General features: G+C 39.0%; 1 protein-coding gene across 1 annotated transcript in view; it reads left to right on the top strand.

The window, feature by feature from the left end:
* Positions 1-27,001, top strand: part of diaph2 (diaphanous-related formin 2) — a 350,084-nt gene that overhangs the window by 234,988 nt on the left and 88,095 nt on the right. The window contains exon 25 of the mRNA XM_072395385.1: positions 13,610-13,734. Within this exon, the coding sequence (XP_072251486.1) occupies positions 13,610-13,734 (125 nt within the window). The remainder of the gene's footprint in view (positions 1-13,609; positions 13,735-27,001) is intronic.

The raw sequence follows: 27,001 nt of genomic DNA on the forward strand, positions 1-27,001 counted from the left end.
CACACTTTGTTTAATCACTATATTATGTAGAAGGTGCGCAGCATTGTTCAGTATGAAGAGCAGCTTTTGCAACATTATTTGCATAATCAGCTCCAGGGACTCAAGACATGTCCCAGCTCAGAGTTGGCCTTCTTTATCAGTTAATTCAATTTCTTTGGAGGCCTGCAAAGTTTATTTCACTCACCATCCCAGATTTATAAAAGGCAACAACAATGTAATGGTCCATTTCATGGTAAATGTACACCTTTAGGGTTCATTACTTGGACTTAAAGTGTCTTCAAAGAGATTCTGTATTTGATTTTGTGGATATAAAACAGGATGGACAATACCCTCCAGGGCATATCCAAGCCAGTGGTGAACTGTCAGGTTTTACGACTTCTTCTTGTCATACCTTTAGGTGAGCACCTGCAGTCAACAATGACTGAGAAAAGGACATGTATTTAGGACATGCTAAATACATGCTGTTGTATGACAGCTGAAAGAGTCCATAAGTAGTGACAACAGAGTAATTTCCCCTTTTCTCCATATTTTCCTATATGCAAAGCTTGAAGCTTTCAAAAATCCTTCACCGTAGTTGGAGCCTTCAACTTAAGTGCTGTATTACTCATCTTCCTCCATGGTCTGATAACACAGCCATTTTTGTCATATGTTTAAAATGCATCTGTCTTAGGTTGTCGGTACAGTTTCTTTTGCATTAGGGGGCTCTTTTTAAGCAATTTGCTTTTCAAGATGCAAGCAAAAAGGTGTATGACAGCTACCTGTTTCAATTATCCTAAAATGCAATGGTTCTGTCCCTTCTTCCTTTTATACTGTGTTTGCCAAATCTTGTTTGAAATTTCACTATATGCAATCTGTTAATGTGTTTGTCTGCTGATATCTTACCTTACCACTCCCCCTGTATGAAGCGGGGAAAGATAGCAAAACACCAGCTTAGCTGAATGACCCATGAATGCTAGAATAGAGTAAAATAAAAATATCTTGCACATATGCACTTTAAGGATGAGCACACTTTTGATTGCACAGTGGGACTCCCACAAAAAGTAAAGTTTAATTTCAGCTCTGATCTGCTTCTCAAGCCAGATAACTCAGACACACTCTGTGTAAATGCAGCACAGAGAAGAGAGAAAATTCATCTTGAATATGCCTGCAGAATAAGTCTGGAATCATACATATATCTGGTGCTTTGAGGGTTGAAATGTTATTTTCTTCGTGGCCCACATTCATGTAGAAGAATCTGCATCCAGGGCAGCAGCAGCTTTCGGCAAAGCCTAAAGCTGGTTGTTATTGCAATAGGTTGACTGGCTGGGAGCGAGAAACCCCCCTAAGTCATGGCTAAATGGCAGTGCACAATGAAGCTGCCTTGGGCTGCTTGGCAATTGCACAAACACCTCCTCACTGTATTTTTTGCAGTTCTTGGTGCCTCATATTTTAGGGAGTTTATGTTATCTGCTTTTGGTTATTCATTCTCTCTGGGATCATTATTATTAAGCACTGGCTATTCTTGCGACGTGAATGAAAACACTGGGATAGTCCACTGAGAAACGTTTGGTGTCGAATACTTTCTCGTTATTGCAACTTGTGTGTGTGTGTTTGTAGCCTCAGGCCTGTATCATGACAGTTGATCAGTAAGTTAGTTAGCTATGTGTTTTAGTCAACCTTTTACCCACTGAGACCTTAGGCTTTGTTTGAAGCAGCCATCTAAAACCTGAATTTTCAGGAAAATTCTCAGCGTCTGGAGAAACTAGAGACTTGGATTTAAAATCATTAGACAACTTAAACCTTAAACTTTTCTGGTAAATTAATTGCTCTCATATTTAGCAGTTCTGGAAAAACAAACAAAAATGATAGCAGTTAGTGTGATTTGTGGTTTTAAAAGCAATGCAGCAGTTGTTTCCGGTGGATGACAGGTGCGTCTGTTTAGCACTAGGGAGTGTTCATTATGGAACCATGCTGTTGTAATTTTTTTGCAAATTGTAAATTAGTATTACCTTACTGAAATAAACTTCCCTGAAAAATACATCATGTGCCTGGCAGCATAGGATGCTCCGAAACATCCAGTGTGATTGGAGGTAATAATGATCCTCTCCACAAAGACACCCAGACATTTAGATCTCATGAGGATAACCTCCATATCCCCCCACAGTCCACTGCACATAGATATGTCTGGCACTGAGTTTCGCTCTCTTGATTGAAGAATTACTCAATTTATTCTATTCATATTTGTGTGTTTGTGTGTGCGTGCATTCCTTACATTATAACTTTCCATGCTAAGTTGACTCTCAGCTTACTTTTTCTCATACATTGATTAATGCAAGAGCCTGATTGTCTCATACAGTTACAGCCAATCCATTTACTTAATCTAAACAATTTCTTTGTCGATTCGTCACACCACATACATCACAGTACTGGATGGCTCCCAATGCTATAATCAGCTACTCTGTATGTGGGGGATAAAAGCAGGAAAATTAGCCAGCTAATTCATCTCTCAACTCAAAAGTCTCATTACCCCACTGATGAGTTTAAGGATTGCCTGAGGTGGAAGGGGACTGTGTTTATGGGCTTGGCAGTTGTGTGTACTAAGTCTCTTCTCATGTGGAAGAGAAAAGATATGTCAACACTCCAGCCAAATAAATAGTGGACACAATCCTGCTTAAATACTTCATGATTGTACACTTTTTTAAACATGTGTTTCTAAAGGGATGGGATGTCCCCTTTATGTGGCAGCTGCTGAATGAAGACATATGTGGCTGGCGGAGGAATTGATCTGACCTTTCTCATCACCCAAAGGATATGAATCTCCCCACATCTACTTTATTAGTGTGATATAGGAACACGGGAATTCCTAATTTAGTCAGTAACATGTAGGTCACAGCACAACTGCAACCAGAAGTGGAACAAGTATAAGCAAGTAATTGAGCTATATGCTGCACATGTTTTGACTTTTTGAGATTTTGGAATCACAAAAATCTAAAGTATGTTTTTGGAGTGTTTGGAGTAAAGATGAAAGATGCAAAAATAGGAAAAATGGATGAAACCAAATTTGATATATAGAAGAGCTCACATTCAATTATCCAATCAGAACACTACATTACAACTCTAACTAAAATAAATCAAAGAAATACACTACACGTGTAAGTACTTTCACATTTAAAGCATCAACTTATACTTCACGTCAGTTAGTAAGATAACAGTAAACTGATCAACAAACCATAAAATCAACACAATAGAAAACACTGGAGAAAGGCCGTCTTTAAAAACCCTTTAAAGGACCTTCAGAATATCAGTCAAATAAACAACAGCGGGGAAGAGAAAAAAATAAAAATGTTGATGTAAATCCATATGTATGCGCTTCAAAAGTGAGTTGATAAACTGTCCTACAAAGTTTTTCTGAATTTAGAGAACTGAGAACCTTTAACTGAATAATTTAAAATGTATTCCTGCTGCTATTGCCAAATGCCTTGCTCCCAGTTCCACTTCGTCTAGCTGCTTAGCTTATATAATACATCGACTTACCTTCATATTCCCCGCTCTGTTCGTGTTGTTAGGAAACCACCTTAACCAGGCATCTTCACTGAAGGATAAAATGAGCGTGCTAAAGGGACGTGGCCTACTATTCAACAGATGCCACTTCAGTATGAATGTTATGCTTAAAGCCAATCAAATGGAGCCGGGGTGTCTTTTTTTTGTTGCATCCAATGCATAACTTTCATCCTGAGACTCATCAATAATCATGTATGGTGATGGCAGCAATCGGCATGAGCAGTACTTTTGAGAATGTAAATGATTGCTGTCGTCAAACTCAGTGATCAAGAAAGACATTCGTCATTGTTGAACCACCTGACTGGAGTTTTAGCAGATTGTGCATGAGTTAGAATTTTATTTTCCTGCCTGTCAGCGTGTGTTTGGTTAGAAATTGCCTCATTTGCATATTTGAACATGCAGCCTTAAGCCTCAAAAGTTTTTCTTCTTTTTCTCCCTCCTTCTCATATTTTGATCCAGAAACTTCAACTTCAGTTTTACTGACATTCTCCAAGTGGGCCACTTTTATTCCTTCTTTTCTAAAAGTTTCAGCGGCGGAGTACCATATTTGGCTATTGGGTTATTGTGACCCAAGTCACCCAAGAAATGAAGAGACATAAACTACAACCTCTATAAAACATTGGGCATGGATCTTGCAACAAATAGACTTTTTTCTGGGAAACTTTTTTTCTCAAATTTCTCATAATCTCTAACTTTGCGTAACTGTCACAAAAACAAAACTTAAAGGGGACATCAGTGGTTTGGTGCATAACCAGTTAAAAGAATTACACATTTAGTTGGGGAAAAAAGCAGAACTATTGTACTATTGAATTACAATAAGTGTTAATGTGAAGTATGATTTAAGGAGAAAACCATGTGTAACTACAATACCTAGCAGCAGTTGCAACATCTATTATCCTTACTTTGCTCTAAAATAGCTGAGTATACCTTGACGATTTGAAGTAAATGATCTTCTGTCTGCTTTTGCAGAAATATAGCAGTTCAGGGCAAATGTGCTGCTGAGCCATTTGGTTAACTTTTCAAGGGCTTTGTAGAGTATGTAAGGACTAAAAAGTGTCATGTATTTTGCAAATATCTTTCCTCAAAGTATAATATTGAACAACTTTCTTTTTAATATAATGCCTTGTTCACTGCCACGGTGACTCTGTCCACAGCCGTGTGTTCGGCTTTATTTGTCAGCCCAGTATTTAGTCTACAGAATACGTCTCCACCTGCTTCAGTCTCCTCTCCCACTACTGTGATCTTAGTTTGCTTCTCTTTTTCTGTTCATGGCTATTCTTGGATTACCTTCATGTTGACTTTTTATAAAGGAAACCTCCAAGGCAGGCGTCTTAAATTTGAATTGATTTGAAACATTGAATCGACAGGTGTGCAAGCATAACCTTCTCAAGCAAGAATTTGCATGTTTAGTATTGCTTAACAGATGAAAGAGAGACTTCTTCACCCGGATGTATGAATGACAAATGCTGAGTAATATCAACGCAAGGCTTTTCCGGACAGAGGCATCAATATGCAGTCGTCTCTGGGGTTTTTATTACACTTACATGTGGTGATTTGGAGAAGAAAAATGTCCACTCTGCTTCATCAAGAAACGGAAAAGAGCGAAGCAAAGGCAGTGCTTGAGTGGTCAGCCACTCTCACGCTCTCCTTATGAATCACACATGTGCACATGTTAAGTGTTATGGTACCCAATTTCTGAAATATGCTCATTCGAAAAGATCATTTCACAAGGTACATTTTATATATTTTTTAAATTTTTTCTAATAATGAAATGGTGAAGGAAAAGCAAACCTCAGAGATGTGTCTGTGGGGGACATTTACATTTGGATTTGTGTTGGACCTTAATCTTAGATGACCATTGTGTTTCTTGGAAAACATTGGGAAATAATAACGTACTTATATGTAACTTTTTAACAGTGATTTGCATTGCTAAAATAATATAAGAATCAGTCAGTTATTCTTTTTTCTTATGTATCGAAAGAGTTAAAATTGTCTGTCTCAAGTGAAATAACTCATAAGAGATGAAGTCTGTATATTGGTATGTATATGCAGATATACAGTGTTTCTTCTGTCTGGCAACAACAGTATCTCTCACAGAGGGAGCTCTTGTACTACAAATGGGAACATTGGAGAGAGCCAGTTGACAGAAGGGGAAAGGAGAGTCTGAGTAAGGAGGAGAGAACTAACAGTGACTAAGAAACAGGATGCAGGGGAGACAGGAAAAACTGAGCAAGATGCTACGAAATCACTGCATAACAGAGCGAAACTCAGACGATGTGGGTCTGTGAAGTTCATCAAACAATCCCTTCCAAGCAACTGACCTTGATAATGTTGTTGATTTTGTATTTTTCTATTTATTTTTTTAATAAAGAAAGAAAGAAAAAAAAGTGATCATGGTCCCTCTAAAAGTACTTAAAAATGATGTTAAACGATGAGTAAAATCGCAAAAGACTACCAAGCAACAATGGCTGTAAAATAGTCACTGATGATTCAAATTTGAGCAGCAGGGGTGCTTTTATTAAAAGTGTCATAGCTATGAAGCAAAGATAGATATTTTGTTTGTAATGAAATGTAATGTAATGTAATGTAATGAGCTAAACAATATCCGTAAAACAAGGTTGCGTGTCCGCTCCTGATATGACTACACTGTGGCACTGTACTGTATTACTAAATTGGAACAAGGTCTCTGTCTTATTGGTGTCACGAAAGGACTTTTCCTGAATTTGTTGTGGAATCTCAAATTTCCTTTTTTCAACTTTAATGGTCATTGTGTGCTAGAATGAGTTTTTTTTTTGTGCTCCACTTCTAAGGAAGCAACTTATGTAACAGCAGTGGATAACTTGTATTCATAACCAGTGGTTATTTGACCGTTTTTTGGGCTAGTAACACTGGTAATGGTAATAGAATAGAAACTGGTAACTCTTGTTCCTCCTTTCATGCCAGTTGACAAACAGCTCGGTGCATTACTGCAAGGGGAGGTTGTAACACGTTACTACCTGGTTAAAACAAGATAATGTCCCATGTTATGTCCCATATTAAGATGGTAGTCATACAAACTATTCAGTTTCTAATAACATAAGGCCTGGTCAATATTTTAAAAATCATAGCCCATCTCTAATTTTAAAATGGTCAAATTCAGACAATATGAAATTGAGTCCAAGGCAGAATGGGACTTTGTTGCACATCTAACTCTAATTGAGTTAAAGGTAGAAATGGCGCAGCAAAGCAGATCCTTGTGCTCCATTTTAGTCAGATCACCATATTTTATCTCCTTGCATCATGTAGATTGCATAACACATAATTACAAGAATGGCAAAGACTTTTGGATTAAAGCCTTTGAGAACAATCATTCTTCAGTGTGTCACATTGAGATGAACACGTTGTATAATATGTCAGAATTGCTGTGTGTGTGACACCTCAGATAGCTCATTGTGGGTGTTTGTCTTTGTGTGCACACCCTTGGGCTTTACACCCTGTTAATAACTGCTGCTTGCTTCTGCTGCATATTAATTGAAGTTTAGTCATATTCATTGTGAAATGTTTTAAGATTGAGTTGGATTTTCATCGAGGTGAATTACCTGAGAAATATCACTGATGTTAGCACAAAACTCTGAATCATTGTGTGTCTGTGTGAAAGCGTTCTATTTCTGACCAGGCATTTTGCAGATTTCAGACCAGTCGATAAATCAAGTAAGGTTTTGGGTTTCTTGGATCTAGAAATGTCAAGTAAAGTCTGTGCCTCAGAGGTGTCAGGTGAAACAGCCTCAGCTATGTGATTAGGTGCAACTTTGAAGCTGTGAATGAGGTTAGAGGCATGTGTCAACTACCTCAGGCTATTATGACTGCCCCCCCACCACCCCATCACTGAGGATCTTTCTGGTCTGCTGCACTAACACAAGTACTTTCCCCACCGCCAGAATCTCCCTGTTCCTCTCCAAGTTCATCTTTATTTTATTTACAATCTGTTGTGATTTGTTTGTATTCACCATTTTAGTCAGTGTTCATTTTAGATGTGTTCATATCTGTCGGTATTAAGATGGAGCATGATAATCAATTATGAAATAAATGTGCTTTTATCAGTCATTTAGGGTCAAAAGTCATTGGACAACTCAGTTAGTAGATGTGTTAGCATGTGTGGCTCTCACAAATACACCAAGGACTGGATCTGCTCATTTGGGTGGCTTTTGCTGAAGAAACTAGAGACCAGGAATAAAATTGGTGGATTCTACAACAACTCTACAAACGGTGATTACAGACTGATTTTGCTCTAACATATCTTTAGTTTAGTCACATATATAAACAACCAGCCTGACACACAAGAATTAAGACTCACTTACAGTATCCCCCATGCGTCATCCACCATGTCCAGCACTGCACAGGTGTAACTAATCTTTTTTTGTTGTTCACGTCACACCAGAAACTTTTCACAACAGTTTCAGAGGAAAAATATTCTTTAGCGCTGAGAAATGACCATCCTACAAGTGAGTGCATGACAGGCATTCAGGGGGCCGGTTGTCAGTTGAGGGAGGTAAAGCATTGTGCCCCTGTGAGTTCCTTACTCTTTTTATTGCAGAGGGCAGAGACTCACATTTAGCACCACCACATCACCCTGACTGATTTCCTCTGCACTTCCCGGGGAATTGTCATCACCCCAGGTCAATGTCTAAACTTTCCCATGCATCAAAATATATTGTAATTGACTCCATTTGTAATTCCTCCAGAGATCTGGCAGCACTGGGCTGTAGCTCTGATGGCTGCCAAAAGCAATAAAGTCTCACAGACATGACCCCCATTGTAAACAAGGCCACTTTCTAGAGAGTGAGGTAGAGTTGAGTGTTTTTCTTTTTTCGGTCGCACATGTGTACTTTCCCACTACACCTTACCCACAATTCTATTCCAATTCAAATTTCTAAAAATATGTGGCCGTGCCATGTTTTATTGTCCTTGGGATAATGGCCATGATATTCCCATTTTTCATCAAGGATGTTGCCGGCTTTTTTAAAATTATATTATTATTGTTTTTATTCATCTAAAGGCTAATACTGATTGGGAATAAGATAAATCATAGTTTTGCAATAAAGGAGTACACTTAGGCTGTAATAACCATGCCACACAGACTATTAGAGAAACACTTTGACGAGGCATCATGTAATATGTCTATGCTGCACAATGCAGTCACGTTACACATGAAAGACTAAATCAGTGTGACATCAGTTTGTAAATAATTGTTTCACTTGAAGTTGAATCATAGTGAAATATTACTTATGCTTCTTAATTGTATTATTACAAATCTAACAAATTTTATCCCTATACTTTCACTCCTCTGAGGGGACGGGGTCATCACTTCTAATCAGACATAAAAATCCTTCTTTAATAGTAATAGTTCTGATGCATAAAAGCTTTAAGCTAAATGCAAATGAAAAGATGAAATGGAGCAAAAGCAGAAAGGATTTAGCCTTTTTATGTTGCAATTACTCCAACATTCATGATAAATTACAGTTGTTTTTCTCTTTTTTTTCTGGAACGATGCAATAGCTGCACTTCTTTCTATATTTGTGTAATTTTATAACAAATACACAAATGCATTCATGTAACATATTTCTACATGACGGATACTTTGAATTATTCAAAAAAAGATAAATACTCAAACTGGTTACTTATTAATTCTCCTTATAACAAAGCATGGGGAATCAACAGAGAATGTTGCCTCGTAACTGAGTGCTTTACTACAAAGTTTCTTCCAACTCCTTTGTTTATAATATCCGTTAAATTTCCTCATTTGCCACTTTATCTTTTCTTAACGTCACCTCATCTAAAATAATCAGAAAGAATAATGTGATTGTTGTGTCACAGCTGCAACTTGAGATGCTTTGATTCCTGCTGAAACGGGAACACACAGCATTGTGTTTAGCCTCTTGTCTCTTCCCACTTTTAATTTTTTTGTTTTTACAGTACTCTGCCTCCCACTTCATATCTCATATCTTCATATTCATTTTCAGATGCCACCAACAGTGAAGAAAATAGGACAAAGTGGGATTTTTTTTATTGAGGACAAAATGTAACCCTGTCATTGTGAAGACGATGTTGGGATATCTAGATTAGCTTTCAAGCGGAGCCATATATTCATGACAAGGTATAACATCAGTGTCTTTGTATTGCTACACTGATTTGGCATAATGCAGATATTTTGTGCATCAGGTCACTTTATGTGTTTAAGGTAGGGATGTGCATACTGAGTAAAAATACAAATTGGAATCAATGGGAACTGTTCGATCTTTTATGACCCCCCCTACATACAAAACAGATTTATGGTATGTTAGCTTTATCTGGCAGAATTTGCACTGAACATCATTCTCGTTTAAAGGTTCAACGCAGAACTCTTAGATGACTGTCGTATGGCTTTGCATGTTTCCCTTATTTGTACACCATTAGCATCTAAGCAAACCTTCAACAACAGTCGTACAAACCATTTGACATCTTATGATTTCATGGCAATTCAAAAAGGAAGTAGCTTCTGAGTTTGAGGTGGATTCTAACGGATGAGATCTGCAACATCTTAATCTGCAATGCAGTTTTGTCCCAGCCTCCACATTACCTCATCCTAAACAATTAACTGGACACAGCTCTTAGGAAAAAAAAAAGACTAAGTGTGTACATTTGGGGCAACTCTGAAACACACTGTAGTACATCAGCTGTAATCACTAGAACTGTCCAGAGTGGCTACAGTCTTTTCTATAAAGCAGCTACCCATCGGGGACTCCACCCGTCAGTGTTCTTTAAGACCAGCATTAAGCTTGGAGGACATTTTACAAAGGCGCTTAACTGTTCAGCACATTTTCTATGCTAACTTTACATTTATTCCTGGAACATATCAGATAAAACAGATGAAAGATGACTCAGAAACCAGATTTGTCATATCCGTAAGATTTATTGCGTGAGAATATGTCTGTCTGTTTCAGTTTGTCACAAACCCCGGAGCATTCATGTACATGGCAAAGGTGATAAACACACCTTCCAATTACTTTCCTTTTCGGTTTTATATAGCACTTGTCTCTGTTTTCACAAAGTGTACAAGATTATTTATCTAAAACTTGTTTTTTTATGCTGCATTGGCAGCAACATTCAAAATAAATCCACATTTTCTTTCTAACCTTAGGCGACAAAGCAAGAGCACAGCTTGAGTGAATGGGATTATTTGTCTATAAATCAAAATGAAAACTGCCCCGTTCCACTAACGACTGCATAGAAAGTTGACATCTTCACATCATAGTGGTTGATTTGGTGTTGGGAGCTACGCAGTATTCATTTATTGATGTTTTCTTTGGCAATTCAGTTGAAGGAAAAAGGGTAAAGCTGACAAAAGTATGCCAAGCCTTTCTTTTATTATTTTTTAAGGAATCAGGAATGTATGTTTATGTTTTTTTACACACACACACACACACACACACACACACACACACACACACACACACACATACACACACATACATATAAATATATATATATATGCTCAGGTCTTCCTCACATCCTTGCCCCATCCTCTCTTTCCCCTCCAATCCTCTTGGACTGCATTCAGAAGACACTTGCGTTGCCATATTTTGTCCCCTGAAAGTTGCAGTGTTATTTTTGAGCTAATTTTACTAATGATATCCCAGAAGAGTTGGTGCTTGATTCTGCAGACATTTGATTATTAGAACAAAGCAGTAATGCATGCAGTATGTAAAGGTATTAAAAGAACAAAATATACCACACAGTATATACAAAAAATATAGCCTCATTTGTTCATAGCATACAGCTGAGCTGCTGTATCTGTGTCAGTATGTCTCAATGGTGAGCAGTTCCCATGTAAACAATAGTCTGTATTGAAGTCCCATGGCTTCACTCTGATCCTGTTAACAGCTCCCCTGAAACACCATTGCAGTTTGTTTGAGCCACTATTTCTTGGCTACTGTAGTTACTATAATCAGTGTTTGAGCCAAACCATTACCCAGTACTATCAGTCAGCCCTCAAGCTACTATAACACTGCTATCAGAAGCCACAGTGCCAGACAAAGACCTCCCTATGGCTCTATGTGAATGTAATTGTCTCTTCTCTTGCATCATCTGCCCACCTCTTTCACTGTTCACTTTCCTTTTTTCACCATTAGTGAAGCCAAGATCATAGTGTAAAGAGCGATGCGGATCTCAGAGGCTCCATCAGTGGAGAAACAGGCTATGTGATAGGATGCTTTTTTCATTGCCATCCCCAGAGGTCTGCTCTTCAGGAACTGGGGAGGAGGGATTGTGAATCTTGCAGTCTGTCTATGCAGCCTGCTAGCTGTAAAGTCCAATAATGACAGAGACCTCACCTGGCACTCACACTGTATTTCTTCTTGACTGATCACAGCAGGCACTTTGTGTGCATGGTGTGTGTGTTGCAGAGGGTTCAGTGCTTGTGTTGGAAGTGTTTAAGTGCATGCGATTACAAATTACCATTGTATCTTATTTTCTGAAAATGACACTGAGACCAAACTCGGGCTGTTAATCTGATGTAAAGCTACACGAAGGTGACCCTTTTATCACGAGGCGGCATTTGATGACAGCATATCTATTACCTCACGGTCTTTGCTTTTCAGCAGGTGTTGGTGTTTTGGCCAGGACTGCCCTCTTTCTTGCCTGTTTTGGTATTCGGTCATTGCTCCATGGGAATTAAATCCACTTGCAGCAAAGTAAAATGAGTTTATTGTTCATGTGTGATCCAAATTATTCTACGCTGATAAACAGTTTAAAGGCAGACTTTTGTTTTATTAATGTTCATTTGTTCTATTATATTTATTTAATAAACACCAGGGATTTTAAAACAAATGCAAAGACAAGATGGCTGAATATGTCAGTGAATTGAACTATTCTCACACTTGTTTTTTATTTACTAGTATTTTTTTTCATTTTCCCTTCTCTTATAAGGGTTGTTGTAGCTACCACCCACCTGGTTGACTCTGTAACCAAAGGCTGAAGTATGACAGAGAATGCATGGTGCATTTTAACCCTCTCAGGTGGAGGAACCTTAGAGCTTTTGTAACCTTGAGAGCTTTCCTGTTTTGAAGTCCAGCCTTTTACTTTTCAGTAAATGTTGCCCTTGGCTCGTATAGGAGCAAAACACACCTGCACACACATATTTTGCTAACCTCGTGACTTCTCACCAACCTTTTCAGCTAACTTCGTCAGCTCGAAGATTTGATTGAAATCAGTCAATCTTTTCTTTTACCTGCGTGACTTAACCATTAGCCCAAACTGTGTTTATTTCTATGTAGCTACTCATTGTCTGCAAGCAGCTTAATGTTGGCTTTGAACTTATTGATTAACAAAGGAGTTTATGAGACGTCAGCAGGGGCTGGAGTACTTTTCTTTTTTTATGCAACCATCAAAACCAATCAAAACGGAAAGCAATTTAAAGGCTTTCAAACTGACAAACACACTGAAATTAAATATTAATAACTTAAAGACATTAAGTTTTCTTTGCTGGCTTTCTTTAGTTTTCTTTAATAGATGGTCTCTGTGATGTTTTAGTCTGTTTTTAAACTTCAAATTTTTATGTATGTGTGTCAGAAAAACGTTAAAGGGACTCCTCACGCATGCATGTGTGTGTGCGCGCGCATCAATAAAACAAAATCTTTAACAGCAACCTAAACATGGCACTGCATCCCTGCTCCTGTCCCGTCTGATCCCATAAGACGCTGTTTGCTGTTTGAAGTTTCTACTTGAAAGGGCTGATCTGAATACTGTGGATTCTACGGCAACTCTGCAAACAGTGATTACAGACTGATTAATGAGCCACAGCGCACACACAAACACACACACACTCTCTGTACTCACGCATTCTTGCTTTCTAGGCCACACACAAATAGAGTTTGTAGAAGTCGGTTATATCATAACATAAAGAATGACTCAGTCACAGCTTGTTTTTATTTTAATGTAAACTTTGCAGGGAGCTGTGATAACTTCATCATGGAGAATTTCTAATTTGCCATCCCAGTAAGCGATTATACTAATCCGTGTATTGTGTTTCCTCTTTTTGTCACTTTCTCTGCAGTGTCTGCAGAGATCCTGAAGAGCAGTTTGACCACCATGGAGCGTCACATTCAGAGGCTGGAGAACGACATTGAAAACTTCCCCAAAACAGATGACCAACAGGATAAGTTTGTGGAAAAGATGTCTATATCCTTTTTATTCTGGTCTTTTTCACACCATGCACAGGTTTCTATTTAATTTGCTCTGCTACAACATGCCCACTGAGGCATTGCAGGGCATTCTTTGTGCTTTTTGTTGTCAACAGCGCTCAGAAAGGTGTGTGCTGTTTGTGTTCTGCCTGGCAGGGGTAAGCAGTTTAAGTCACTTGGTGTGATAGGTGGCACCCTAGGGAACGTAGGGAATGGATCTGGCTGCCTTGCTGTGAAATGTTGATCAGATCTCCCTCTTCACTCCTCCATGTGTCCCAAGAGCGAAATCATGCCCATGGCTATTTTTACTGCACTCTGCCACCGCTGCCTGTCCCCTGGGGGACTCTAATAGGGGCTCTAGCCCCTCACACCATCTTATCGCCTATCCCTGATTTCATCTCCTGACCGGCCACACAAGCCTCTTTTCTCATGACACCTCTCCTGTTTTGATAACGGAGTGTTTCACTTAAACCCAAGCATCTCTGCTCTCAAATTGAATTAGTCATGTCCCTGCACTTTCTTGAATGTCCTTTCTGAGAGGAAATGTCCTCACTGTCGAGGTTTGATCGGTGGTCGAAATCAAGTCTGCTGTCAACACCCTGGGGCTAGGTGTCTTTCCATATGGAATTTTTAAAGAATATATAGTAGAACAGTCTGCAGTATCATATTTGTTTGTCCCTAATGTAATTAAGGAAGAAAATAATACTTTAGAGTATTTCAGAAAGTGAGTGGGTGTTCCCATATGCTTGGTGCTCACACGTAAAGCTGCATTTAACCTGATATTTGCCTCTTTTCATCTAATATATTAATTATTCAATACACTGGATTTACACATTTAGTTGTAGTGGAGTGGTTAACATGCACAATCCGTTCCTAATCAAAGCTAGACCTTTACATTTGTATGATTTAAAAGAAAAGAAGGAAAGAAAAAAAAATTGGTTTAGAACAGGCAGGAAACTGCTCTGCCCCCCAATGTCAGTATTGATTCCCAGGCTCCTTCGAGAATCAGAAGCTTGACTGAGAGGAAATGGAGAAGTGTAGATAGACTGCAGCATGGCTCTCCTTCACTGTCTGGAGTTTCTCCCCAGAGAGAAGCAGAGAGAAGCCGACTGGGCATGACCTGAAACGCCTCCTTTCCCTCTTCCTCCTCTTCTCCCCATCTAACCAGATCCACTGTCAGTGGTTGGAAGGACTTAATCAAATGCATTACAAACGAGTTTAGGCCGTTCATTCACCACAGTTTTCGTTCTTAAGACGCTGACATATTGAGGAAAAAAGGGTGTGTCAAATGATAAAAAGCATTTTGCTTCTGGCTGGCTGGTGGAACAGTGGGTTGTCCAATAATTGCACATTTGGCAGCTGAATGTACAGCTGTAATGAATGAGTGTTTTAAGATTTGATTAATCTGCTCATTATTATTTTTGACGAATTAAACAATTAGATTTAAATTTGAAAAAAAAGAACATTGTAACACAACAGGCAGAAATCATTTATAGCCATGAACAATGCCCACATACCTTGTTGTGAACACTATACAAGGCAGTGAACAGTGGAGATGCAGCCAAGTGCTGAGAAATAAAGAGAGTTTTACTCAATAAATAGGAGATTTCATCAGATATTTCACAAGTTTCTGTTGTGAAGATGGAAAGGATTCATTTTCAACTCTCTCTGACTATTGGCATGGTTACAAACCTTATTTACATGACACACCAGTGTCCCTCAGACATAAGTTCAGCTAATTAATTTATAGTAAATCTGCCGTGTATTGCATTTCAGTGAAGAAATACATGATTTGAGTTTGATTTAAAAACAAATGTAACAGTCTGAAATATGTGATATCAGGTTGATATATCAGTGTAGAAAAACATATAACTATAAAAAAATTTTAGGGGCTTTGCGATGTAAAAAAGAAAAATCACAGAATAGAGGAAAAAAAAACAGATGGGAGTTATTTCTGTCCATCCTGTAAGCCTCAAGGATTCTCTCTGTTGTGACAACAGGAGCCTCTGCTCTGTGCTGTTCATTTTGTTGTTAATCTGTGCCTCCCTAAGCGTTCATACATGTCCTCTGGAGGTAACGTAGACTGTATTATGTCCTGTAGTCTCACTGTCCCGACCTTAGGAGACAATGCTGCATAGCATGTCGTGGCTAAGATTGTAGATACTATTCTCTGAACCCAAGCCAGTGCCTCACCCCACATGGCAGCTCTGCGGCCAGAGTTGTGTGATGGAGACACCTAGCAAAGGTAAAAATCTTCTGTACACGTGCAGACCATTTACATTCTTATTTACTCAATTAGCTCCCTGGAGATTGTGAGCCGTGTTGTATCTCCTGTCTTTACAAAGGTGATGAGACTGTTATTATAACAGCAAGGTGTCAGGAAATGTAAAATGGAAGTGGCTTTTTAAGATTTTTTTTTAACTCATATTCTGTAGTAGTAGAAAAAAATAGTTTCTTCTGAATGTTCATAGATACCTGATAATTGGATAGGAACACGAGGTTTGCACTTTGCTTTAAGCATGGAGAAAATCTGGTGGTTGTGGGTTTGTTGTTGTTACATTTTGGGCATTTTTAAATGTGTGTGTTTCTTATTTTAGCCGACTTCTCTGAAATTTGTCACCGGAGACGTGCCTCCTAAGAACGTCAGATGTTAAGCTTTTTGTGCACGCAAGCACAATGATGACATGAAGCCACATACTCACAGAGAGCAAATAGAGATTTATAGATAAAAAAACACTTGATTTGTTGGGGGTTTTTTTTGCATCAATGTTGTGCTGCTAACTGTTAGAACAGTGACAGTGTGAAATACAGTGGTGTATATTTTTGGTTGACAGTTCCATTGATGCACATAAGATAGAAGAGTTAAGGCAAACATACCTTCTTAAACTTTATCTTGAGATATATAAAAAAAAAAAACGATGTTAGCTCCTTGAAGCGTGACAGATGGAAGAACAACAACAGCTAAAAGTCGTGCATTTGATGCTTGAGCAACCCTGGAAAAGTTAAGTGAAGCTCTGTTGTCTTGACTGTTGGGTCCTGTGATGAATGAGTCACTCTGTGTTTGCGTGTGTGTTAGCGAGAGGCAGGCAACGAGAGGGGGAGAGAGTAATTTACAGCGCATGTAGGTGAGTGTGTGTCTCTGTTTCAGTGTGACTCTTCTCAGTTTTTCCTGAGATTAATTTTAGGAGGTCTTGATCACTGCAAGTTTTTTTAAATGCAATACCCCTAACCCTAAGCCACATCATTTCAATTAAAACTACAGCACAAATGTTATGCAGTGATTGACCCTGCTTTTTGTTTTTTTTAAACCAGGCATGATTGGTATTCCTGATTCCTAATTTGTTTAAGCTTCAGAAGATTTTTTCCACTAAAAACTTAAGTTTAAAGTTATCAAGAAAGAAAGACTTGGTTCAAGCACTTCGTTTGGCTTTATAGATGCATTTTTCTCTTTCTCAATACTGTAATGTATGCAAATTACTGAATGGGGTGTTTGTTCAGCAGTTTAGTGATCTCTATCTGTCAGAAGTAATGGGGGCCTACAAAGGCTGTAGAGTTGAGGCACAAGCCCCCAGAGAGCCTTATTTCACCAGAGAGACTGTTTCTGTGGCATACACAATCTCTTTCTTTCTCTCTCTCTCACACACATACACGCGCACAAATGTGTGTTTGCTGCTGGATATGATAGAATAGACTGGAGTGGGACTCTGCATACTAGAATATTGATGTAGTGAGGTGGCTTGATGGGGGCGATGAGAGACCGGGCTGAACCTTGATGAATGCTTGGACATGTCCAATACATCTCCCCATACAGCACTTAATGACTTAACCCAGCATACTGATATTCAGCTTAACCTTTTATTTCTCCTAATGCCTGAGTCGAAGCATGTCACTCTCTCCCATCTTCACACATTAAGTTACAAGAAGCCTTTCCTCACTGTGATATGTTTCAGGGGCTTTTCACAGTTGGCTAAAAATGGATGGTTCTCTTGTAACCAGCAATTTCTTGACTGCTCTGACTTGTCTACTGATATGAATTGCTTTGCGTACCTCTTTTTTTTTGTTGATGCCAGACTGCTGGAACACTGACCCCATGCAGAAGAACTACTGCAGATCTGTGTGCATCTGAAAGTACGCAGCCTCGGACTATGCAAACAATTTGAGCCTTTTCTGTTTTTCTTTTTTATTTGAATAGGCCAGAATGATTCAGAAAAGTGTACAGTGATTACAATGAAACTTGAAGGCAAAAGGGTTAGTTACCCTGGACTCTCAAACTAATTCATAACAATCTGTTAACCCTGCTGAGAAAGGGCTTCATTGATCAATGAGATTTTCTAAAAAGGGCTTTACTTTGGCTACCAATGTTGTCTTTTTCTTTCTGTTTTTGTACTGCGAGTGTTGTTCTATAGTTTCTTTTACAATTACTTAAAACCTTTCACATTGTTATGTTGTTTTTGTTTACTGCTTTTGTCATTTTATAGCAAATAATGTACTCTCTGTCAGTGTGCAAGTCTGTGTTTGAGTGTCAGACAGCGTTAGACAGTCACTGAGTTTTCCCAGTGCAATGTCCTTGTTGTGAAATTCTTCAACAAGGCTGAGCGAATTGAGATGAGTGGCTTGAAGGTATTGTTCATGGCCAAGTTTTTAGCTAGAAACTATCAGATGTTTATTTAAGGACCGGATGACATTGTCATAGTTTTGAGTTTGAATGCCTTTCAATTCAGTTTTGGATTCAGTAATATTGCATTATAATATGACATCATTATCAAAAACATGTTGATTGGAGATCGACTTGTTATTCGATTTTATCCACAGGTACACCAGATGAACCTCAGGAGCTGTGAAATGATTCATTTAAGCTAAAGAAGAATAAACTTCTTAACGATCATAATAAAAATATGACCGTGACGACCGCTTTCTGTGAGACATTAGAAGCCTGAAACCCCCATACGAGCTCACCTCTATGGGCTCACAGCGAGACTTTCAGCCACTCCTCCAGCATTGCTCAAACAATTCGAGATTCTTGAGCTCATTGACCTCTTCCATACACTCTTTCTAAGGAACTGTCAATTCTACTAAGAGGACCTGTTTCAAAGAAGTAGATGTTAGCATCACATCTGGCCTCTTGGCTGGTGTCATGTGATTTAGGAACTTGACCTGCAGCTCCCAATCTGCTGCTAATGAGAGCAGGCAGACTGTAGACTGTTTCTGGCTTTTCTCCAGCCCTTACGTAGGTGACTTCCTATTATCCCAGACATGTTTCTTGTTGGCCACTGCACTTGTGATGGCCTCATTCACTGTCTTAAACACTTGATCGTGTCACCAGTAGTAGCTTCTTCTACGAGGACGGTTGGGCAGCTGCTCAAGATGTGCTCCAGTGCACACTTCCTGGGGCAAAAAAGACAAGACGGAGACTCACAAATCATAAACAGCTTGGGCCATGAACTTGATGCACTGTAGCTCTGTCCGCCAGGTCCATGTCAACCTTCACTGTAGTGAGCCTTCCCACGCTGTCCTCACCCCCTCAACACCCATCCACATCTCCTCCAGGCCTAGATGGCATCTGTCCTTACCAATGGTCTTGTATCATAGCTTTGGTATGGCTAATAACTAAGCACACTCAATTGGCACCATGCCCACTAGATATACTATACTACACTAGTATCTCTCTTGTAAGAGAAATCTCCAGTAAAGTATTTCAGTAAAGTACAAGATCCTCTAAACTGTTTCTTAATTACAAAACTAAGCTTTCGCAGTTCATATAGACCGGTATTTTATCAAAATTAGTCTTATTGACACCTCCCCTGACATTTTCCTGTGTTTGAGCAGCTGTAAAAATTCACATTAGTTGCTGATACCTTTTGGTGAATAGACAGCCTCAAGTCCTTGGATTTGAGCCCACATTCTTTATAGTGTCAGTTTCTCAAACCAGCTTAGTCCTCCCACTCGGGGTCAAGCCAGACACACATTTTCCCAGTCCAATGGCGAGCCTGTAGTACCACCTCGGTAGTTTAAAAAATCGACAGAGACATTTACACAGGTACCACCTTTTTGTTGTTTTAGAGTCTTCACCCTGATTTAGCTCACTCTTCAAAGGAAGAGGTTCACTACGATGTGTTTATGGATGGCGCTTGTCAAGCAGCAAGAGTTGTAGACTCTGCTGGCTTCAGGGTAGGTTTGTGTACAGGTGCAGCAATCTTTTGTATCAGTACCAAACCCTTAAGGTCAAATAAAATACTGTTAGTGAAGCAATTGTTCTATTTAGCAGGCTGTTCAGTTTAAGAAGCATGAACATCTCCACCACCTCCGCCTCCCAAGCGATTTCTCTTTTCAGTTTTTTTCTTCCCAGATAAGCTCAGTCATGTCCTGCTGTAATCCGTGTGTACTACAGTTTTATATGTTAGATAGATAAGAAGTTACATTACAGAACCATCGTATTCATTTCTGTTTTTTATGTGCTATAGAAAGTGTAAAGAAAAGTTAAAATGTTGTGGTTGCACTTCAGTGGTTCCTAATTCTCCCCCCCACCAATTTTTTAAACAACAACTCATCCACTGCTTGTGCCACAAGTGAGCTCTCTCTCTTAATCACCACCTTCCTTCAAGCCCCCAACCATCCTAACACCAAGTTCAATCCAAGTGTTTTCCTCTGCTAATGAAATGCACTGTAAACCGTGTAGCCAATTAACTAAAGTACGGATAAACTATACTGCCTTTTAATTATCCAAAATTCAGTGGAAACAAGAGTAAATAAGTTGAGGTGCTTAAAGCAGTTCTGCTGATTATTGCTCAGCTCTCTGTAAATTACCAGATTCCCATAAAGACAAAGGCTCATAGATTCCAGAACAACAACAAAAAGTGCTGTCAGAGAGGATACCAAAGTTCTTTAATTAACACATTTCAATATATGTGTACTGTATGAACGCATGCTAAAATTAAAGTTATAACTGATGCGCTTCTCATCTGAGGTAGGAGTAATGTCTGCAGCACAAACCGTATTCTTCTTAGAAAGTCAAACACTGGCTCTGTTCTTGTTTTCATGTTACGTCATCTGCAATGAGGAAAGCTGAAGATTTAATTGTGTGTCTGAATGTAAGATGATGGATTGATCACTGTTCCCACATACAAATGACCAAATCACCAATGAGGCGCCACCCCAAGTTTAGGGCAGAGTGTTAAAAAGTTTAAATAAGTAAATCTTCTTTTGGAAGTAGGTGTTATTAGGATATTCTTATTTATTATTTGCTTAAAGTTGTTTGGTTACAAATAAAATAAAATAAAAATTAAAGAGCAAGGACTTGGTTTATTGATTTTTATATTAAACAAAATATTTTTGCAAATATGAGATGCTTTCCTTTCATGCTACACAAAACAAATGTTGAAGTTATTTATTAAATTGAATAAGTAATGTAGTCATAGTAGTATATATTTAATTGTGGTCGAGTGTAAAATTGAATAGTTTGGCGTCGTCCTTGACTGATACCAGAGAAACGGTACCAGTCTTTCGAGTTAAACCTGCGTGGACAGCTGTGTCAGTCCACACCTGAACAGTTTTACTGAAGTTCTGTTCCTTTTCATCACTAAGCACAAACTAATATCAAGATTTATAACCAGTTGTGTAACTCTGCACCAGCAGCATAGGCTGTGTTACTGTTATATTGAACCACTTTCACACCACTATGCCAGAATTTATATTGTGCAACACCCTCACCGTTCCATTGCAGTATATACTACAGGTCAAATTATCTTAGTTGGTAAATTACTGTTGTAATAGTGTCTGTGCAGCGATTCAGTAATGGTTACTTTTCTACTGCAATTGAAACTGATGATTTGATTTTGAGTTGGTTTAATGAAACATCAGAGGATAATATAAAAAAAATATTAAGAAATAAATACAATATAATAGTACCATATTGGGTTTATATTTCATATTTCCCTTTTATTTATTCAGTGATTTTGTCTGTGTGTTTATGTATTTCTCATGTTGCAGTGAAATAAACGCTAAAAAGCTGAGGCTTTGCATGACCCATAGAATATATGATGCAACATGTACTCTGTGGACATGGCAATGTTCAGAGGGCTGAGGTTGAGGTTAGTTTTAAAAAAGTACTGGTTAATATATACCCTTGCATGAAATGAACTGCACTGCTGAATTAGAATACCAAATAAAAATCAAGTGGCATCTTTCTCGAAATACAAATGAGCTGCTTTTGTCAACAGACGCAAGTTTCCCTCTCTTTCATCCGTTGCTGACAGAAAGCCTGTGCCCTCGGGTCATATGGAAGAATTTCCTCAAAGTTGGCCAATCAGTATCTTGTTAGGCGTTGACACTTGGCCTCATGTGGCAGCTCTATTAACCAGTAGAGTAGGCTTTGCTGATAGACTGCCTGGACTTTAGCCTCCAGAGGCAAGAGGGGTGTGGCACTGAAGCACAGGTGGTACAATCATGATGTTTTCTAAATATACTCCTTCTCCCTTTTTGAAATACTGTCATATTCCACCGATGATCCCTCCATACCCTGCCAGTCGATGAGGGTGCCCTCTAGGATCCACTGTATCCAGCTGGGATTCAGGCCCACTACCCTGCGATGTAAAATACACCCTTACACACCTACAAAATGCATTTTTAAGGTTAAGGTAAGGTTAACATATACTCTAGCAGGTTAAGTGCTCAATACCTGTAGAGTTGATTAGTCTTCACAAGTAGAGTGCACTGAATGGAGAATTTACTAGTTACTCTGTTTTATCTTTGTGTTTCCATGTGTCACTCAGCAGCTGTATAGCTTTGCCACGATTGACCCCAGTCTCTGCTGATTATTTCTGCTCTACTGAAAGTCAGACTAAGGGCCCCGTGGTAGAGGCTCCAATCTGCACCTCATTACTTCCCCAAAAGGCCTAGGCTTAGTGCAGGGTAATAGACAGAGGCCCAGCCGCCCTCATTTGTCATGGGCTCCTGGGTTTGATGCAAAGCCCCCCTTGAGCACTTGTTGCTGAGCTCTAATCCTGCAGTAGACACCAGCCACGCTTCTCTGCTTAGCCGTCCCCTACTCTCTACCGTCATGGCTCATGATTTCACTTTCATTTGATGTTTTAATGAAATCCTTTAGACTCAGGTGAATGGTGTTCCTATTGGCAAATTATTCTATCAAATGCAAGTGGAGGAGAAACGTGACTTGAGTTATTTGTCAATTAAATAAAAGCCACTGAGCTTTTAGTGTTTTCAGCATGTCAGTCAACATTAGCAGGAGGTTGGAGTGAATGACACACTGACTCACAGGAAAGGCATTTAGACAAAACAGCACAGATGACACACATATCATGGTCTTGATAAGAGCCCCCTCCGTCAACCATTCATTCAACTTATCTTACAGCTAAGGATACTAAAGCTGCTGAAGCAGAAGTTCATATTGAAGGGTGAGCTGTACTAAATGATGTGACATGTCTTAGCGAGCATGGCTTTGAACAAAGGAAGACCTCTATTGCTGTAAAGGACAGTTTATTACCTTGTGGCATTATCTGTTATGGCTAGGAGCATATAAGTGTGACGTGGATGGACACAAAAGGCTCCATTATTTAAAAAAAACTAAACAAAAAAACAACAGCCTGTGTATCAGTGACTGAAATGGATGCGTATACAAGTTGAAATCTATTTCAAAATTAAATCACATTTCCTCTCCCTTCCCCTGGTAATGTTATTCCTCTCTTGCTGCTGCTGTTGAGGGAATAAACCATTGTTCTGCTGTTTGCTACCGGGCTCTGTTGATTTCTAACTTTTCTCTGTGGCTGCCATGCCTCCTCTCCCCCTGACAGGACCCACAGATCACCGTGTCTACACGACTGCGGTGCATCTCTCCGGCAGCTTGCACATATACGTAGCTCCACAAGCGATTAGGTGAATTTATTGACTGGATTTGCTTGCTTTAGTGCAATTAGGTGCTTCATTATGCAAGTAAAGTGCACTAATTGTCTCACATTTGCTAATTGATTATAAGATACTTTATTTGGTTGACATTAGTGTTCACTCTTTAAAAAAAGATTTGGTTTTTAACAATTTAGGCCGTGCACTTTGTGAATGAATTAATGCGGGCAAATAACACTGTGGGCCATTTCCCCAGCATGTCACTGTGCACTCAGCTCTGCAAATTTTAAACATTGTAGAAAAGTTGGAAAAGTAAGGGACAATGAACACTAATTAAAATGAATCTGTGACAGTTAGAAAGACTAACAGTTACAAACGGCAATATGATGGTAGTCAACAGGGGATTTTTCATTAATTGGCAAAATGAGGCTCATCAATCACGCAGAGGGGGAGTGCTGCACAGATAGTATCCTGTCAGAGTCACCCACTGAGGGGGGAGCAGCATGACTTGTGTCTCAGGGACAGAGTCGTGCGGAGGAGTAACAGTTTCTCCTCTAAACTCCCCCACCCACCCCCTGACTCTGTTTCTCACCACATGTGGCTCTCAGTAGACATCTCTCCAACTCATTCTGACAGGCTTTGTTTTTCCTTGTCGCATTTCAAATGGGGATTGGCTGCCATTCTCTGCCAGTCAAGGCCGAGACAGAATTGTCAAAACACACTGTCAAATTCCAGCTTTCAGAGGATATTTTTCGCTGATGACATGTGCTTGTAACTCCATAATGCCTCTTCACATTCAAGCACAGGCAATGTTTATTTTCTCTACAGGAGACCTTGATAATTCATTTGATTTTGAAATAAGTTTTCTTTTTACCCAATACTGTCAGCCAAATGAAGACTTAATTTGTTTGGACATTGGATAGTCCTCCACACTGTGAAACATTGGAACATTCATATTGCAATTTGGAGCAATGCATTAACCGTGTATGACCGTATCAAGGATAGGTAACATCCTCGTCTTCTATAATTAGCAATCCGCCGTTATGTTTGAGCAAGGGAAACAAACGTCAGGTAGCATAACACCCTCCCTCTGCCTATTGGCCAATAAACGATTGACTGTTTAATCAACTGAACCAATCAATAGGCTTCTCCGTGTCTCTATATCACTTGCCAGGTTTACATGCAAACCAAAATTTCAAATCATTATGGCTCTATGTTGTATCTAAACTTTGCGTGTGCATCTTGTTTTGTGACTTCATGTGTCTGTAGAGCACAGGCTCTCTTTACGGACTCACTATAGTGGCTATTTTCCTATCTAATGTGTGCTGGTATTGCATGTTGATATCCTCATTACCTCTTTCCAGTGCATTAAATCAGTAATATGTCAGGTATGTCACGGAAAATGAAGTGTTCACAACTATCTTTATAGCTCTTATCGGCAGGGCAAATGTTCTGCAAGTCAAAACAAAAGTCATGCTTTTGTGAGCTTTTATTAACCTCTCATTAGAAGCATGGATAGACAGGGTGACCCCAACATGTGAAACCGCTTGCGCTGATGCGGCTTCGCTCATGAACATGATTACAGGAGATAAGGTTTGTGTTTAGAGGGATCTCTTTCTGGTGCATTGGCACATTATGTGACTTGGAGGATCATTTAAAACGTTGATGTAAGCAGCAGTAACAGGGACATAGAAAATGGACATAAAAGGTTCAACCCCTCCCCATCACTCTAATTTGCTTTCTTTTTTTCCCCACAGTCATACACAGTGACTGTACTTTATTAGCGGGACCTAAGCCTTGTCATTTAACAGCAGTGGGGATTTGTGAGAAACATCAGCACCTGACCTTGAATTTATTTTCCCTGATGGAGAACTATTGTTGATCCCTGGGCTTTTTGCTTTGATATTTCACAGCTTTCTATTCCAACTTAAGTGAAAAAGTGGGAATCACAGAGGGCTTGTTTTTTCCTTTTTTCTTTTAAACAACATTCAGAGATTTTCATAGTATGGATGATCTGATGTAAAAATCTTTCCCACTCCTTGACTTTTTGCCCATTTTATTAACTTAGAAAATTACTTCATAAAACTTATACCAACTCCTGCAAATGGGACTACCTCCCTTTTCACAGCTCATTGCCAGAGGTGCTGTGAGAGCAGGCTGTTTGTCAGAATATGATAAAGTTTTATCTACTTTTGTTTTTAAAAAACACCTCCCTTTGTACAGTTAACACACCCAAAATGATGCCAACTGCACTGCAGATTCAAGCACATTTCTTCCCAACCTCCTTCTGATGTTACACATCACATCATGAGAGTAAATGTGAAAACACACATTCAGAGGCGTAGGTAAGTTTAGGTGTTAAATAAAGGGGTGAGCTTTCACAGCTCAATAGTGACATGGTGTTGTTGTATAGCACCACTGTATGTTTATCATTATCAAAACCATAACCTGCTAAAAAAAAAAAAAAAGTCAAAGAAGATCTCCAGCTCAGCGGAGGAAATCATGACACCCATAATTGTGATTGAAAACTGGTTGGAAAGGTTTCCATATTGTTTCTAGAGGCAAGTTAAAACATAATGTAGCAAAATGGAGAATAATGGAGCCATTTGAATGAGTGACTCCAGTTTTCATGCGCTCTGTGGGCTGAATGTGCTCTTGAGGCTCATTTGTGATGGATTGTACAGCAGGGGTTATGATGCTTCAGGCTTGTGTAGTGGTCATATTCTTAAAATTCTGTGAGCAAGGTCACAACGCTTCACCTGAAATACAGTTATATTTGCATTTAGTTGATTGCTGTACTCCACGTCATTTGCATGGACAAATACATTTTTTTTTAAGACCAATTTGTCAAAGCTCAGTATGATGTGACTGTTCATTTTAATATTGTACATTGTTATGATACTGAGACAGTTTTTTAACAATGTGAATATGTGGTTACACTTGCTATACCTCAAGATCTTTACACAGTCCTCAAATTGGCACAAAGACTAAACCGTATTGAAGCACAAACCAAAGGGATCAGTAATATTTAAACATATGGCACAATCTTTTTGCTTCTTCCAGTCCCTTTTCTCTTGTACTATTCCTGCATGTTATTGGTGATCTTTAAATGTCTCGTTGCCTGTTTCACTTGCATTGTTTGGAGCTTCTCTCTGCCCAAGAAAAACCGTGTTTATCTCATCTGTGACAGCTACTCAGATAAATAACCCAAAAAACATTATGCTTTAAAAGGAAATGTGAAATACTGGACTGTACTCCGACTGTAGAAGTATAGACTCTCATGTTCCACAAACCAACGCAGCAGAACAGCTTCTGAACCAGAAAGCAGTGTCCTTCTATGAACACAGTAAATAATATTTTAAAACGCATTTCCAATAATGATAATGGATTGAACTGCCATTCATTTAGTA

The sequence above is a fragment of the Leuresthes tenuis genome, unplaced genomic scaffold (genome assembly GCF_036924035.1).
Source record: "Leuresthes tenuis unplaced genomic scaffold, fLeuTen1.0.hap1 SCAF_11, whole genome shotgun sequence".
Taxonomy (NCBI): Eukaryota; Metazoa; Chordata; class Actinopteri; order Atheriniformes; family Atherinopsidae; genus Leuresthes; species Leuresthes tenuis.